The sequence below is a fragment of the Cetorhinus maximus genome, chromosome 20 (genome assembly GCF_964194155.1).
Source record: "Cetorhinus maximus chromosome 20, sCetMax3.hap1.1, whole genome shotgun sequence".
Taxonomy (NCBI): domain Eukaryota; kingdom Metazoa; phylum Chordata; class Chondrichthyes; order Lamniformes; family Cetorhinidae; genus Cetorhinus; species Cetorhinus maximus.
Window position 1 is genome coordinate 88,281,580 of NC_135898.1, and position 18,036 is coordinate 88,299,615.

General features: G+C 44.0%; 1 protein-coding gene across 2 annotated transcripts in view; it reads left to right on the top strand.

Moving 5' to 3' along the window:
* hpse2 (heparanase 2) overlaps window positions 1-18,036 on the top strand; it is a 342,759-nt gene that overhangs the window by 254,908 nt on the left and 69,815 nt on the right. For both annotated transcript variants that reach the window (XM_078565124.1, XM_078565125.1), the window contains exons 8-9: window positions 1,301-1,407; window positions 8,358-8,472. In XM_078565124.1, the coding sequence (XP_078421250.1) occupies window positions 1,301-1,407; window positions 8,358-8,472 (222 nt within the window). The remainder of the gene's footprint in view (window positions 1-1,300; window positions 1,408-8,357; window positions 8,473-18,036) is intronic.

Genomic DNA, 18,036 nt, shown 5'->3' on the forward strand with positions numbered 1-18,036 from the left:
CATGTACACTCTAAAGTGCAAGGCCAAAGTTGTTTAGAACATTAAGATTGAATGAGAGCCTTCAAACTCCTTCACCAGACTCATCATTTACTGTGCTGGCAGACCTCCCCTGCTGTTGCTCATGGTGAGCCAGAGAGTTCACTGATTTGCATTAAGATAGCAGCGCGTTTACAAAAGGCAGTGGGGAACACTATCATAAAACCACAAATAATAGGGTAAGGGGTAGGCCATATCTCCCCTCAGGCTTGCTCTTCCATTCAATAAAACCATGGCTGATCGACCTCAGTTCCACTTGCCTTCCCATTCCCCATATCCCTGGATCCCCTCAGCATCTGAAAGTCTATCGATCTCAGTCCTGAATATACTCAACGATGGAGCATTCATGCCCCACTGGGGTAGGGAGTTCCACATTTTCACAACACTCTGATTGAAGAAATTTCTTCTCATCTCAATCCTAAATCTCCATACTGCTCAGACTATGACTGTGAGTTCTCGACCCTCCAGCTAGCAGAACCAACCTCTCAGCATCGACCCTGCCAAGCCATCAAAGAATTTTATCCATTTTGTCATTGGGTGGTACAGAACTTGAGTATTGCTGATAAAAAGAGACATGTCAAAGCTTTCCGTCTTGCACTCATCAGGACATTCGCAAGAATACCAATATAAGGGGAAAGCAACAATTTATACTGCATGTGAAGAGAGTGCTAATTGGTTGGCAAGTGGACTCTGATTGAGAGAGGCATTGCCATGGAGAATGCACCAGCGATGGTGATTGACAGTTAACTGCCAACCATTGTTTGAAATTTAAACCAGGCAGCTTGTTTATACATTTCAATGTGATGACCCCCTCATTCTTCAAAACTCCAGAGAATGTAAGACCATGCTACTTGATTCACCCCTCATAGGGCAACCCTCTCATCCCAGAAAGTAAGGGTGACACTGACAAGGAAGTGTGTACGTTAAGTATGTTATTGATGAGCTATCGGGGCATTAAGTGCACTTTGTCTTCCTGTACACGCCCCAGCACTGAAGCATTACAGTATTCTAACTAAAGTGTTAATATCGTTGATATTGCTACACGTTTGTTGAGAAATAATTTGCAATGGATGTCTCGGGAGGTTGTTAGCCGGTTATGTAACCTGTTCAATAACGGAGGGATAGAAGATGCCCAACTCTCCTGCTGCAGAATGCAGCCAATTGAACTCCATTGTTCGATACCACATATACCCACATTTCGATTCTATACCTTTTATTTTCTTTGATTACATCAAAAATGATCTCCAGTATTTCCCTCTAACAGGTTGTGAACTCACACGCACCAGGGAAAAAGGTGTGGCTTGGAGGGGTAGGGCCAGCGTGGGCTGGAGGAACGACCAACCTCTCCGATACGTATGCAGCAGGATTTCTGTAAGTATCCCGTGGGTAGGGTTGGAACGCTCTGACCAGTGATTGTTGTGTGTTGGTATTGATTGCACTGATATCATAAAAACACTACGCCACTGTTCGGGATGAAAGGCAGTAAAAGAACAGTAAGAAATATAGTAATCCGATTTCGTAAAGAATCCAAACGAGAATTCTTCCCCACCTAAAAAAATAAATCCAATTACTTTTGTTTTGGATTTCCAGCATCCGCAGTTTTTTGCTTTTATCTTATTGTTTAGTTGACTGCCACTTCTCTTCAAGGAATGCCTACCTTGAAGAAGTTGTGTTCTACTCTCCGTCATGATTTTCGTATCTCTCTTTTGCCTTGTTCACCTACATTGCTTTCCATTTCTCTCCTGGTGTTTGACAAGGTGTTTACTAAAACCCACTTTCTATCCAGCTCTTCTTGTCCCACCTCCCCCCTTAAACCAGCTTATATTTCACCTCTCTTCTATTTTTACTTAGTTCTGTTGAAGGGTCATTCGGACTCGAAACGTTAACTGAGTTCCTCTCCGCAGACGCTGCCAGACCTACTGAGTTTTTCCAGGTATTTTTGTTTTTGTTTTGGATTTCCAGCATCCGCAGTTTTTTGCTTTTATTTTTGCTTAAATCCAATTACTTTGTGACCTACACAAAATGTACAGCCATTTGGCCCAACCTGGACAAAGATAGAACAGAATTGTTCTAAATGGGGGGAAGACAAATTTTACAAAGCTGAGAGGTGAACTGGTGAAAGGGGACTGGATACGACTGCTAGAAAGGAAAACAGTGTCAATTCAGAGGGAGGTATTCAAAAGCAAGATCCTACGGGCACAGTGTAGACATGTCCCCACAAAGAAAAAGGGTGGTACTGCCAAATCTACAGCCCGCTGGTTATCCAGAAGCATACAGGCCAAGATAAAGCAGAAAAAGAAAGCTTATGACAGTCACAAAAAGTTTAATACAGTAGAAAGCCTAGAGGAGTGTAGAAAGTACAGGGGTGAAGTAAAAAAGGAAATTAGGAAAGCAAAGAGAGGATCCAAAAAAATATTGCAGGTTAAATGAAAGAAAACCCAAAGATGTTTTACCCAGTACATTAAGAGGAAGAGAATAACTAAGGAAAGGGTAGGTCCTATCAGAGATGTACATGATAACTTGAGTTGATGCTGAAGATGTGGGCAGGGTTCTCAATGAGTACTTCATCTCTGTCTTCACGAAGGAGAGGGATGATGCAGATATTCTAGTTAAGAGGAGGAGTGTGAAATATTAGATACAATAAGTACAGTGAGAGAGGAAGTACTGGAGGGACTGGCATCCTTGAAGGTGGATAAATCACCAGGGCCGGATGGATTGTATCCCAGGCTGTTAAAGGGAGCCAAGGCAGAAATAGTGGATGCTCTGAGGATCATTTTCCAATCCGCATTATATACAGGCAAGGTACCAGAGGATTGGAGGTCTGTGAACGTTGTATCAATATTTAAAAAGAGTGTGAGAGATAGGCCAGAAAATAATTAGCTGGTCAGTCTGACTTTGGTGATGGGCAAACTATTGGAATCAATTCTGAGAGACAGGATAAACTGTCACTTAGAAAGACAGGGGTTGATCAGGGACAGTCAGCGTGGTTTTAGGGGGAGATTGTGTCTTCCTAACAATAACATTTTTTGAGGAAGTAACAAGGAGGATTGATGAGGGTAGTGCAGTGGATGTTGTGTACATGGATTTCAGTAAGGTATTTGACAAGGTCCAACATGGCAGACTGGTCAGGAAAGTGAGATCCCATGGGATACAGGGGAAGGTGGTGAGTTGGATCCAAAATGGACTCAGTGACAGGAAACAAAGGGTAATGGTCAATGGATGTTATTGTGAATGGGAAGCGGTTTCCAGTGGTGTTCCACAGGGCTCATTGTTTGGGACTCTTACTGTTTGTTGTACGTATTAATGATTTCGACTTAAATGTGGGAGGCATAATTGGGAAATTTGCAGACAACACAAAAATTGGCCGTGTGGTTGATAGTGAAGAGGATAGTTGTTGCCTCCAGAATGATATCAATGGTTTGGTTGAGTGAGCAGAGAAGTGGCAAATGGAATTCAACCCAGGAAAGTGTGAGGTAATGCATTTGGGGAGGGCAACCAAAGCAAGGGAATACTCAATAAACAGAAGAATATTGAGAGAGGGGGGTTGAGGAAGTGAGAGAACTTGGAGTGCATGTCCACAGGTCCCTGAAGGTAGCAGGACAGGTGGATAAGGTGGTAAAGAAAGCATATGGAATGCTTTCCTTTGTTGGACAATGTATTGAATACAAAAGCAGGGATGTAATGATGGAACTGTATAAAACGCTGGTTAGGCCACAGCTGGAATTTTGTGTACAGTTCTGGTCACCACATTACAGGAAGAACATAATTGCTGTGGAGAGAGAACAGAGAAGATTTACAAGGATGTTGCCAGGGCTGGAAAATTGCAGCTATGAGGAAAGGTTGGATAGGCTGGGGTTGTTTTCCTTAGAACAGAGGAGGCTGAGGGGTGACCTAATTGAGTTGTACAATATTATGAGGGGCCTAGATAGGGTGGAAAGGAAAGACTGGTTTCCCCTAGCTGAGGGGTCAATTACCAGGGGGCAGAGATTTAAGGTGATTGGTAGAAGGATTAGAGGGGACCTGAGGAAAAATGTTTTCATGCAGAGGGTGGTGGGTGCCTGGAATTCACTGCCCAAGTTGGTGATTGAGGCTGAAACACTCAACTCATTTAAAAGGTACCTGGATCTGAACCTGAAGTGCTGTAACCTGCAAGGCTACGGGACCAGGGGCTGGAAAGTAGGACTAGAAATGAGCGGCTGGTTTCTTTTTTCCTCTTCTTTTGGCTGGCACAGACATGATGGGCTGAATGGCCTCTTTCTGCGCTTTAACTTTTCTATGGTTCTATGGTCTTTGCCAATGTTTATGCTGCAGAATATGAGAAATTGCTTCTCATACAACAGTGCAACACTGGGTCAGATATGACAATGTTTCATTCACCGTATACACAGTATACGCACTGTAGGAGCAGGCTTGTGGATGACCCTGGTGAGCAGCAGCCACATTAAGGTCCACTGTAGCACTTGTTCAAAACAGTCCCTGTCGGGCGGGCTCTGGTTGTGACGTGATTGTTCAAACTGAGAGCCAGAGGCGATTAGCGGGCATGGTTTCAGTTGTCATTTTTATTGTAAGGGGGGTGATGGTGGGTGGATTTTCTTTTTTCTTTTCTCACTTGCTTATACAACATAAAAATGAATGGAATAGGACAACACAGCACAGAAGGAGACCATTCAGCCTATCAGATCTGTGCTAGCTCATCTGAAGCACAATCCAATAAGTCCCACACCCCCTCACTGTCCCCAGATCCCTGTAATTTTTCTCCCTCAGGTATTTGAGTCACACTGAAAACATGTCACTGTTCCCTGATATTGTCATCAAAGTGGTGTAGCTATTCTAGCTCTGGCCTCCAAACAAAAATCAAGTTTGGCAAGCATGTTTTTTCCTGTCATGAAGTGCCCCTTTAAAAGACTACTTTGTTGAATACTGGTGCTGAGGTGCTGAACCAATAAATGACTTATTCGGACAATAATTAGCAAATGGCTAATTATTATGTACAGAATTCAGCGCAACCTTCACCGAAGTGCAATATATTTGGTGATCTGCTTACACAAGCTCAAACTACTAACTTTACCTTCAACTGAGAAACAAGGAGAGGCTTGATTCAGGCCTTTACAAGGTATTAATGAGGGACTTTCAACATTAATTCTTGGGGTGTGGTGGCTGGTGGCAATGATGGGCCTTCTTGAACTTCTGGGCGGTTTGATACAACCATGTAGTTTGTTAGACCACTCCAGGGGAAGGTAAGAGTCAGCCATGTTAGTGTGGGAGTGGAGTCCAACATAGGGTCAACTCAAGACAGTAGGTTTCCTTTGCTAAAGGGCCTTAGTGAACCAGTTGGACTTTTAGCACAATCTGATAGCTTTATGTTGAAGTAAATGAGCTATTTAACTTAGATAGTAAGTATAGGATGAATGGAAAAGAACAGAAATTGACAAGCCTGAAGCAAGTCTAGATATTGGGGCAACATTCTGCCAGGATTGTGGACATATGAAGAGAGTTGATTTACCAAACACTGACATTATTTTTATAAATGCTGTTTTCAGCTATTGTGAAAGGGGATTGAGGGTTATAAAGATATTAACGGCACTCGGTGTGGTCAGGGTGCTGAGTGTTCACTCTAGAGGATCAATGGATGGTGAGACGAGGGAAATCCGTGAATGGCCATTTTTTACTCTAATGATTTTATTTCTGACTCGATTGTGAGAACATTTGAGAGAAAAAAAACATAAGCTGAGCACTTAACTCAATCAAAAGGCAGGGTTTGTAATCAAATTGCGCTGTCACATCGAAATCAAACCACAGATATTGTTTTCACACATCATCACTTACTCCTTTTTTTTTACCATTTATGCCAATTCTAGAATCTCACAGACAGAAGCATAGAATATGAAACAATAGCATGACAGTGGTTTAGTGTTCAAGACACACTTTCCAACAGAGGTCACCAGGTAGGAATAAACAACAGGGCAACAGGAGGAGGCCACCTGTGCCACCATCCAATTAGATTATGGCTAAATTGTATCTTAACTCCATCTACCTGCCTTGTATTCTGTAACCCTTAATACTCTTACCTAACAAAAATAGCAACCAGTATTGGGAGTCCCATTTAATTATCCCTGAATGTAAGGCCACCAAGGCAATATTAGCACCCGTGTTGCTAAGCCATAGGAACATAGGAACTCAAGGCTTAGGAGCAGGAGTAGGCCATTCAGCCCTTCAAGCCTGTTTCACCATTCAATAAAATCATGGCTGATCTGGTTGTGCCTCAACTCCATTTTCCCCTCTGCTCCCCCCCATAACCCTTGACTCCCTCGTCTATCAAAAATCTAACTCACCCTTGAATAAATTCAATGACCCAGCCTTCACTGCTCTCTGGGGAAGAGAATTTCACAAACTAATGAGAGAAAAAAAAAATTTGCCTAATCTCCATCTTAAACGATAGACCTCTTATTCTTAAACTGTGTCCCCTAGTCCCACAAGTCCTCCCAATATCTACCCTGTCAAGTCTGACTAAAGCCACTGAAATATGCCAACTCAGCACAGACGGGCAATGGAGTCTGGGACCTTCCTGCCTCTAGCACACAAGCAGTGTTGTGCACAGCCATAAAGCCACTGGAAGTGCTTACATCTGCTTAGCTTTAATCAAAACCCTCCTCGGGGGGTGTGGTAGCATAGTGGCTATATCACTGATAACCCAGAGGCAAGCTCTGAAGACCTGAGTTCAAATCCCACCTTGGCAGCTGGGGAATTTAAATTAAATATACCAGGAATTGGAAAGTTAGTATCAGTAAGGGTGGACCATGAAAATACTGGATTGTTGTGCGAGAACCCACCTGGTTCATTAATGCCCTTTAGGGAAGGGAATCTGATGCACTTACCTGGTGCCTCCAGATCCACAGCAATGTAGTTGACTCTTAACAGCTCTCGAACTGGCCCAGCAAGCCATTCAGTTGTATTCCATAAGGTGGTTCGCCACCACCTTCTCAACAGGCAAGTGATGTTCTTACACCAATAATAAATGCATTTCAGTTCATAAATATGGGTGTGGGCAATGCAAGCCCACATTTCTTGCCAAATACCAGTTGCCCTCTGAAGGTGACAGTGTGTTTCCTCCTCGAAATAGCAACTGTTTTTGCAACTGAGCCAGTCGGCGGGTGGACTGGAATCAGCTGTGGATTCCCTTCCCTTGAAGGGCACCAATGTTTGTCCTTTATCACAATCTAGAGCTTTTAGAGTCATTTTGTATTGACAACAGACCAAATTATTGATCTCAACATGGCAGGATTTGAACTAACAGCCTCTGGGTTTACTAAGCCTCATACATTAAGCACTACACAACTGTATCTAGGTTACTGTTCCCCTTGTTACCCATTTTTTCCACATGTAGCATTAGAGAGGGTGTTGAGCAGATTCAAGAAGATTTACAAGTATGTTGCCAGGAATGGAGAATTTTAACCATGAGGAAGGATTGTATAGGCAGGTTTTTGATCTATAGGGAAACCAATGTTTGTGGTGTGGGAGTAGGGGGGAAAGGGGGATGTTCGGGGGTTGGGGTGGGATGGGGAGGCAGAAAAGTGGAGCTAAGGCCACAATCAAATCAGCCACGATCTTACTGAATGCAGAACAGGCTCAAGGGGCCGAATGGCCTACTCCTGCTCCTGCCCCTGTGATCATGTGTCTCTAAGATTTTGTGATAGGTTGGGGTTGTTTTCTTTTTAACAGAGGAGGCTGAGGGGAGATTTAATTGAGGTGTGTATAAATATGAGAAACCTGGATAGAGGGATAGGAAGGACCTATTTCCCTTAGCAGGAAGGTCAACAAACAGGAGGCATAGATTTAAATTAACTGGTAGAAGGTTTTGAAGAGAGTTGAGGAATAACTTTTTCACCCTGAGGGTGATGGGGTGGAAGAGCGGTAGATGCAGAAACCCTCATTGCATTTAAAAAAAAACACGTGGATATGCACTTGAGGTGTCGTAACCCACAGGGCTGCGGACCAGGAGCTGGGGGGTGGGATTAGATATTTTTCAGCCAGGACAGACACAATGGGCTGAATGGTCTTCTGTGCTGTTGCTCTTTCTACGTTTCTATGAGGAAATACCAGCAGAAGAATCAAACACTTACTCTATTATGCAATTAAGTGTGTTCTGAATTCAAGTGGAAAATATTTCTGCAGATTACTGCCCTGTTCAGTCCAAACAGGGTTATTTTCTGAAGCTGTTTATTTGTGGTGGCTGCTGAATCTCCAAGTCAAGACTCTCTCTCACAGTGCACTGCACAGCCACACTCAGACATGGCTGACTGTCTCTGCTTCTATATCTACAGGTGGTTAAATACGTTGGGAATGTCAGCCAAGCAGGGAATAGATGTCGTGATCCGGAATTCATTCTTTGACCACGGATACAATCACCTCGTGGATCAGAACTTCAATCCGCTACCAGTAAGCTCAAAGAAATCTTCAACTCTTACGGCTTCAGTCTTTAGACACTTGATGGGATGCAACTACTGAGGGGTAGGATTGCCAGCGATACAGGTGGGTTTCACAGCCTAGCCAGATCCTGTTTGACCCAACACTTTACTGACCTCCTGCCCACTCTCCTCTGCCCAAAATCTGGAGGACGATTGCAGTATCCGTATCACCAAACCTAGCCTGGTTAAATTAAGTCAGCATGCGTCAGGGATCAATCCTGTTCTTCAGAGCTAAGCTACGCACTTTCCTACTGAGCTACCAGAGTCCCTTTGTGCAATATTTGCCACCAAATCTCTTGTTCTCGAGAGTGCCCCGATAAGATTCACATGCTTGACATGCTTTAAAACTGGGAGGGATAGGTAGATAGATGAATAGATGTATAGATAGATACATAGATAGGTAGATAGACAGACAGACACACTCTTGAATGACATACGAGGTAGAGTTGAAGCCACAACCAGATCAGCCACAACCTTATCAAATGGTGGACAGGCTCAAGGGGCCGAATGGATTACTCCTGCCCCTAATTCCTATGTTCATATGTATGTGTGTTCGTAAATTAAATTGACAATTAACCTCCAATCAAATTACCTTGGGCACATGGCAGAGTTCCACATACAGTGTATTAGAAAGGGCTTGCACTTTCTATGACCTCAGATCATCCCATAATTTCACAGCTACTGAAGTACTTTTGAAATGCAGTCACTTTTGTAATGTATGAAATATAGCAGCCAATTTGCACACAGCAAGTTCCCTCATCCTCAAAGATAAAAACAAAAAGCTAAAAGCTACTGCGGATGCTGGAAATCCAAAACAAAAACAGAATTACCTGGAAAAACTCAGCAGGTCTGGCAGCATCAGCGGAGAAGAAATCAGTTAACGTTTCGAGCCTTCATGGCCCTTCGGCCGATGCTGCCAGACCTGCTGAGTTTTTCCAGGTAATTCTGTTTTTGTCCCACATCCTCAATATGATCATCCGTTCTAGTGGTGTTAGTTGAGGAATAAATGTTGTCCTAGACACTGGGGATAACTCCCCTGTTCTTCTTCGAAATAGTGCAATAGAATTTTTGTGTCCATCTGAGAGGGCAGATGTGGCTGAAAGATTACACCTCTGACCGTGCAGCACCCTCTCAGTGCTGAACTGGCGTGTCAGCCAGGATCACGTGCTCAAGTGCCTGGAGTGGGACTTAAGCTCACAACCTTCTGACCCAGAGGTGAGATTGCTACTTACTGAGCCACAACCAACACAATAGTCTGAACTCGCCACCCAACTGGCATTCAGTGCACAAATTTGGCAATCTCACTCAGAATGGTCGGATGGCTGCTTGGTGTGAGAAATGGAAACATCACTTTGGTGCACTGAGAGCTTCTCTGGAGATTGGGTAGAGGCAGTGCATAAGGAACTTTAGCGTTGACTGGAATCACAGCTAACCTGGCCTCCTTGATTGTCACCCTGGGTGTCCGAGAGTTATAGAATCATAAAAAGTTTACAGCACAGAAAGAGGCCACTTGGCCCATCATGTCTGCACTGGTGCAGTTATGGCAGCTCTCAATTTTTTTTTTTATTCATTCATGAGATATGGGCATCACTGGCTAGGCCAGCATTTATTGCCCATCCCTAATTGTCCAGAGGGCATTTAAGAGTCAACCACATTGCTGTGGGCCTGGAGTCACATGTAGGCCTGACCAGGCAAGGACGGCAGATTTCCTTCCCTGAAAGGACATTAGTGAACCAGATGGGTTTGTACAACAATCAACAATGGTTTCATGGTCATCATTAGACTTTTAATGCCATGGCAGGATTTGAACCCAGCATTACCCTGGGTCTCTGGATTACTAGTCCAGTGACAATACCACTACCCCATCACCTCCCCCGTTAATAACCACAGAAATGAAAAGTGAACATTTTTGTGGCCATTCTTGCCAGTTATACAGTAGATGAAAAGACACGTATGATACCTCATACTAAGCATGATAAATTTAACAGCTGTCGCACCGAATATCTCAGAAATGTTCCTGGCACAGTTTGAATTTCTTCGATCTTGATAACTTGCTAAGAGTGATGTAAATAAAATGGAATTATTTCAATTTTTCTCATACCTTTTTATTTGGAATTTGGCATTGACAATTATCAGCCAAGTATCGAGTAGAGGAGCCTCTGGCTCAGAATTGTAAAGATGACTGGGGTTTCCTTTCCTGGGATTGCCACAGATAGCTCAATGCCTCCAAGTGAAATTCACAGTTTTGTTTGCTGTGTTGTGGTGGGGGTAGGGGGTCGGGAGTGGGAATTATCATCCCTCAAGCTATTGCACAATCAGCCAACCGATCTGCAAACCCCACGGCATCTTTGGCAAGGTGGAGTAGTCCACAATTTGGACAATCCAGTTTTCTCCAGCCAAAGGCAGGGCCACAAGGCAAACTGAAATACGGCAGCGCAGAAGAATGAAAAGCTGGGATTTATATAGCGCCGGGCACCACCCCATCATGTCCCAAGTGCTAACAGCCAATGAAGTGCTTTCAAGTGTAGTTATTGCTGTAAGGTCGGGAATGAGGCACACAAACAGTAATGAGATCATGACCAGGTTATCTTTTTTTAGTGGTGTTAAGGGATACACGTTGGCGAGGCTGCTGGGGAAAGCTCCCATGTACCTCTTCGAAATAGCGCCATTGGATATTTTATGCCCACCTGAAGGGGCCTCATTTTATCACCCTAAAGTCAGCAATTCCAACAGTGCAGCACTTCCTCAGTATCATACTGAAGAAACAGCCTAGATTTTCGGAATGGGACTTGAACCCGTAACCTACTGACTCAGGGAGATTTCGCAGCCCTGAATCAGAAACACAAGGTCCACATATTTAGATTTGGTTGCCACAGCGATGTGAAACATCCTGGTTTTCTTTTCTCCAGAATATAGTTTTCAGGGGGAAAAAAAAACTCTAATTTTAAACTCAATAACCTTTTTTGGTACTTGTATTAAAGAGTCATATGTCTGCTAATTGAATCTCCATAAGTGAAGTTTAGAGCTTACTTTATTGACGTCTTCATTTTATAGTTAATCACATCTTTAGAAGTCAGTCTCTGCAGTACAGCTCTTTCATGTTTATTGGCTCATAAAGTTTCACCTGGGAATTTAATAGGGTGTCTTGGCAGAGCTGCCCATCTCTCACAGAAAAGCACACCCTTTTCATTCCTTAATACACATCCCAGAACAAGAGGAGGCCATTCAGCCCATCCAGCCTGGATACTACCTCACACACCACAGGGTTTATTCAATGTCTTTGCCCACGGGAGCACAAGTCAGGGTCAGCAGCCCCCAGTGTTGAACTTATCTTCATTTTGCTTTTCTTCCTGAATTTAAGGAGGAGGATAGACAGATTTTTAATTAGTAACGGGTCGAAAGGTGATGGGGAGAGAGGGCGGAAAATTGGAGTTGAGGCCGAAATGAGATCAGCCATGATCATATTGAATGGCGGGGCAGGCTCGAGGGGCTGAATGGCCTACTCCTGCTCCTAGTTCTTATGTTCCCCATACAAAAGCTTCACGCCCCTCTTACTGATTGTGTCCTTTTATGGCAGCTTCAGCAGAGTCGGTACTTACTGCACTCAGTGCCAGCCTATTCTGTAAGTCAGTGGCTCCCTCCACGAAGAGATTATTTCCCAGTGTATGACTTGTCCAGTTTTATGTTCTGCGATGAAGAGACGGAAAGGAGACCTAACAAAATTACAGGAGTACGGAAGTTCGAAACATGCAATTTCATTCATTCCTGCTTTTACGCAAAGAGAAATTTGACTCCTCGCTTTCTCTTTGGTATTCCTCTCCTTCTTCACAGAATACTGCTCTATCACATTAGCGATTCCCTTCGTTTTTTTTTAAAAAAGGCTCATATTCCACCAATTAACCTTTTTTTCCCCCCTCCTATGAGAACAGGTTTACAATAGATCTGTAATGTTGCAGTTTCCACAGTACACGTCTAAAAGTGCAGCAGTCCTTTGCTCAAAAGTCTCGGAACTTTTGATTCTGCAATTAACTTAAAATTGTTTTATTATTTAATTATTATTTATTTAATTTATTATTATTTAATTAAAATTAAAACTTAAAAAAAAAGCCCCAAAATTTCTCTTTACATCACATGCTTCAGTGCATGTGTCCCAACCTCTGATATAAAACACACTCTGCAATAACTCTCTAACTTTGATGGGGAAGTTGTGTGAATCGCATCTTTTACTTTAGAAACATCTTTCTTGCAAAGGTCAGGGTGCACTTGCATTTGCAATTCAGTAAATCCTTCAAAACATAGGGACAGCCTTCGTTTCAGGACTGATCAGCGAGTTTGCATTGGCTTCTGATCAGCTAAAACGCAAGATAAAAGGATATATTTATGTTTAGGATTGCCTTACGTAACTTTATAGCCTATTCTTCCCCTTCCCAAACCTACTCAAAATGGGTCAAAATACTGAATATTTGCGGGGCTGTGAGCAAAGAGCAGAGGGAGCGGAGATAACAGGATGAGTCTTTCAAAGATCTAGCATAAGCACGATGGGCTGAATGGCCTCCTTCTGTGCTGTAAGATTCTATGATTCTAAATTAATGAGTTTACAAAGGAAAGTGGAGATAATTCTGAAGGTACAAGATAAAGAGCGCGTGTGTGTGTGTGTGTGTGTGTGTTTGCATTAATGTGCAATGCTTGCTATATAGTGGTGTAATAGAGCTCATGGGGCTCTCTTACTATTTTTCCCGTGGGAGCTATCAGGAAGATGAAAGAGGTGCTATTTTATGATTAGGAATGTAAAACGGTATCACAGAGCTGCAATCTGAAACATTATCTTCATGTCACTCCACCTGGCAGACCTTGTTGCCAGAACAGCACATGTGGGTTTTACTTTGTGTGCATATACTGCTCCTGAAAGACATGGAATTTGAGACCTTGCCACGAGCCAAAGGTTTAGCCCTTCTTTACTCTCTGCATGTTTGCTATGGCTATTGACTGAGATTAATACACAACATAACTTTTAAACTCGTGGGACTGAGAGCCAATGTGGCTACCTCACATACATGGAAATAAAATACAGTAAGGGAGTCTTGCTGTGATTAATTAAAGAAGCGTTAGAACCTGTTAATACCATGGACCCTGCATCAGAAAGGATGTGAGCGAGAACACGATTCTTTCACATCTGGAACGAGTGCCGGAATTCAGCTCCGATTGAAGGAAAGAAAACCCTCAACTCTCTGCCGACTTGGAAAGTCTTAAAAGAGGAGAGTTTACTCAGTTCCCACTTCTGTCGTTCGCACGATACTGGGAGCCTCAGGATGACTGGCATGAGAAATGAAGCGCTCTCAGTGGTGAAGAAAGGGATGCTGTTCTGAAGTTGAACTTAAGCCACATTTGCTAGGGCAGAGTCAGGGAGGTTTTACTCTGCGTGAGGCTCTGCTTTCCCTAAAAAAATACCTGCTGTTGATAACAGGGACCCAAAGCAGCAAGTGTTTCATTCCTTGTCTCTGTGACCCTTCCTTCCCCTTGAACACAAATTTTCACCAACAAATCTAAGAAGTTTGTACAAATCTAAGCACTGTATGAGCAAGGACGTGCACATGAATTGATAATATTCCTTGGCCAATGTCAGACAGTACTGTTACCACTTTCACCGCATTGTTAATTCATAACAGAAAGAGGCAATGATATTTGAAGAGGATTGTTACTGAGGGACAACACAAGCATTTTCTCTTGGAGGCACAGCCAGGTAAACATCTTTGTGTATAACCTGGCTGGAGACTATTAGCTATGGGTTGGTGGGGGGTGGGGGGGGATTTACAGTCTATCTTATCTTCACCCTATGTCTGCACATGTGCTGTTCAAAAGCGCAGAGGATGGCGTTGCTTGGTATTCCATTGAGAGGAAATGAATATAACAATGTCGAGGGAAGAATTTTTGGATCGGCGAGCAGGGGGCGGGGCCCACTCGCCGACATGTAAAATGATGCGCGTGGTGATGTGAGGCGGGCGTCCCGACATCACCGCGCGCCATTTAGATTTTCAGTTCGGCAGGCGCGCAGCCAAGTCAGCTACGCCCCCACCGAACTGTCAAAGGCCTATTAAGGCCATTTAAGTATCAATTAAAACAATAAACTGAGCTGCCCGTCCAACCTTAAGGTTGGCGGGGGGGGTGGGGAACAGGCGCAGAGCCCCAGGCAGCCTTTGCATTTTTCATGAAACCTCATCCACGGGCGGGGTGAGGTTTCATGAAGGGCTTATAAATTAAATAAAGAATTTTCAAACATTTGGTAAACATGACCCAGCTCATATGATGCTGTCACCTGAGGGGAACATGTTGGAATAATTTTTTTCTGACTTCAATAAAAACTTACACTCCGAGCTGAATCTCCCTGAGGCAGCTCCGTGCCTCGAGGAGATTTCTGCGCTCTTTCCCGCGCCGACTCAGGGAATCCCCTCCCTGCCCGCACAGGGAGCGCGTTCAGCGTCACGTAAAATGGCGGCGCGGCCCCGATCGGGGGGGGGGTGGCGCCGATCAGATTCGCGTCTGCCTCCCAATGGGGAAGGGGGGGGGTGATTTCTGCCCCTAATTTAAAACAATATCAGAAACGAGTGTGATTTCCTCCCACTGCCTCACCCATGCAGACAGATACAGGCACATGTATATGCACAAGGACAGAAGTGGACATGTAATAAATTCTCCTGGCAAAAGCAGCTCTTTCTACATTAATTAATCTCCCTTTCTGTTTAATGAATGAACCTTTAAAAAGAAAAAGAGCTGGATAACTACCTGAGACTGAAGGTTATAGGTACGCATAGTTATAATGACTAAAAGCTCAATGGAACACTGCCTATAATTTAAATTCAGCAGAGCATTAAATGGCCGGTAGCGCCTTGGCTAGCGTTGGTGGCAACGGCACACATAATTAAGCAAAACATCTAAGGGAGGCTGATCTGCTACCACCCATTTTGCACTCTCCGCCAAAGTGAATTTTCCCCAGAATGGCTCCATTGGTATTTTCCTGGGTTGCCAGGGTGCCGTCCGGGAAAGGAACTGGTCAGAGTCGAAGAACACATACCCCACTACCCCCCACGTTTGACTGAAATCCTGGAATTTCCATTCAATTCCCTTCGACGCCAAAGAGAAATTTCATGGAATTCCTGGAAATTTAACTTATCGCGTGCTACTCAGCGTAGCTCGGTGGTGGAAAGCCTAGAGGAGCGCAGAGCTGGGCCCTTTTTGGAAGGAACAAGCTTGATCACAGATGCAGCAAGTTAGCGCCCACTCTTCCTCACTACTGACATACCACAAGCTTAAACTGCTCGTTATATGGAACAAGATTTTGATACATGGGCCCAGAAACCCATATTAAAGTATTTTAAAGAGTTAATTATATAGAAAAACACATACTCTGAAGGGAATTGTGCTTTCTTATGGTCTCCTGAGGAAGCTGTTATGAGATTAGAGAAACCACAGTAAATCTGCAATGAATCCATTTCTCGTACTTCTGTTGAAAGCAGAGATTCCCTGTGTTGGATTGTGCCGGCTGGGAAGTCTAGAGTGGTGGCGTGCGGCTGTTACGAGGAGTTGTGTTAAAACCGCACAGGAAGCCCAAAGCCAAACAAGCTACTGATGTGAGGCCTACCCAACTGGACACACACCCCATTCAAAAAGAGCTGCTTCCCCTCCTTCCCGCCCCCTCACATCTTTTTGTTACTGCTTAATGCAGAAAGATTGAGGTCAGCTTTGATTTTTAAAGGAGCAAAAACATAGGTGACGGACCAGCTGAGTCCCTGGTGCTGAGCACCGCTCAAGGAGTTTTAGTTAAGACACAGACTAGAAGGGCTGAATGGCCTGTTTTCTGTGCTGTAGTGTTCTATGGTCCTATGGTTAAGAAGTACTTGTTAAAAGCCAGGGGATGGTGGTGGGAAAGGAAGTTTGAGGGGGGGGGTGGGTGTGAGGAGTTCCACAAGCTTGAGATTGTGAGGAAGGATGAATTAAAGTGGCAATTGCCAATGTATTATCAAACACTGAGCCACACCCACACCCACACAAGAAGGTGGATTATTGATTCACAAGAGATCACCTTTACCTTCCATCTAAGGTAAAGCGGCCCAGTTCTAGAGCAAAGTCACGGTTCAATAATATATCACAACCTCCCCACCGTAAGTGTTCTAATAGGTGTTGCAAGAATGAGATGATGACAGCCAGGGTCAATCATCAGTTTGAAGTTCTGGTATTGCAATGCTTCCCCTTCTATTTTATCAATAGCACCATAGTCACAACTGCAGCCTTCCTGATTTAACATTTAGTTCAACAATTTCCGAGCACAATCTCTGCCCCCATTTCATTTCTTTCACTTCGCGAGTTTTGGTCTTAATCTTACTTTGCTCGTACCTTGGCCTTCAGGTGTTCATTATCCCTCCAATCACAACCAAACAACTTCATCTGTCCTTTTCCTGCTGAATTTTACATTACATTGAATTCTTTTAAATGTAGTTTGCAATAATTTAGTAATTTTTTGTTGGTGGATCTCTCCCACCATGAGCTGAGGGAGAGTCAGAAGGCGTGCTGCTTATAGATTTTTTCCTTTATTCTTTCATGGGATGTGGGCACTGCTGGCGAGACCAGCATTTGTTGCCCATCCCTAATTGCCCTTGAACTGAGTGCCTTGCTCGGCCATTTCAGGAGGCAGTTAAGAGCCAACCACATTGCTGTGGATCTGGCATTACATGTAGGCCGGACGGGGTAAGGTTGGCAGATTTCCTTCCCGAAAGGGGCATTAGTGAACCAGATGGGATTTTTAACGACACTCAATGATAGTTTTGTGGTGGCAATCACAGTCACTGAGATTAGCGTTTAATTCCAGGTTTTTGTTTATTGAATTTAAATTCCACGGTGGGGATTTGAAGCCACGGGCAGAATCTTTCCCTTGTCGAGCGGGCACGCACCCGAGCTGAACGGGAGGGAAAACACTGTGCAAGGACAGCGGGCGAGCGCCCCAACTTCATGGTGCACCCTCCCAATATTTTTGCTCGGCGGGCGCGTGCGAGAGGTGGCAGCACGCCCGCCAACAATGAAGAGACCCGTTAAGGCCCTTAATCAATTCATTAAATGGGATTTTTTTGCTGCCCGTCTAACCATTCAGTTGGCGGGCGGACAAATAAGCCAAGGGACCTTTGCATTTTTTTGCTCAGCCTCGACCAAGGGCAGGGTGAGGTTTCGACCAGTGATTTAAAAAGAATAAAAACGTTTAAGACTCATTTTTAACGTGTCCCTGCTCGTGTATCAGAGTCACATGAAGGGACACGTTTTCCTTATTTTTCAATCATTTATTTTGAATGTTAAGAACCTTCAGCTCCCCCGAGGCAGCCCTGTGCCTTCAGGGAGCTTTCACTGAGCGCACCCGCTGACTTCTGAGTGCTCGAGGTATTGGCAGGAAATAATAATCCATCCATCTTGGGTGAGTGAGGGGATGACAATCCGTCCATCTTGCTACTGAGTAAATATCTTACTGAATAAGGCACGTCAGAAATCATGTGGA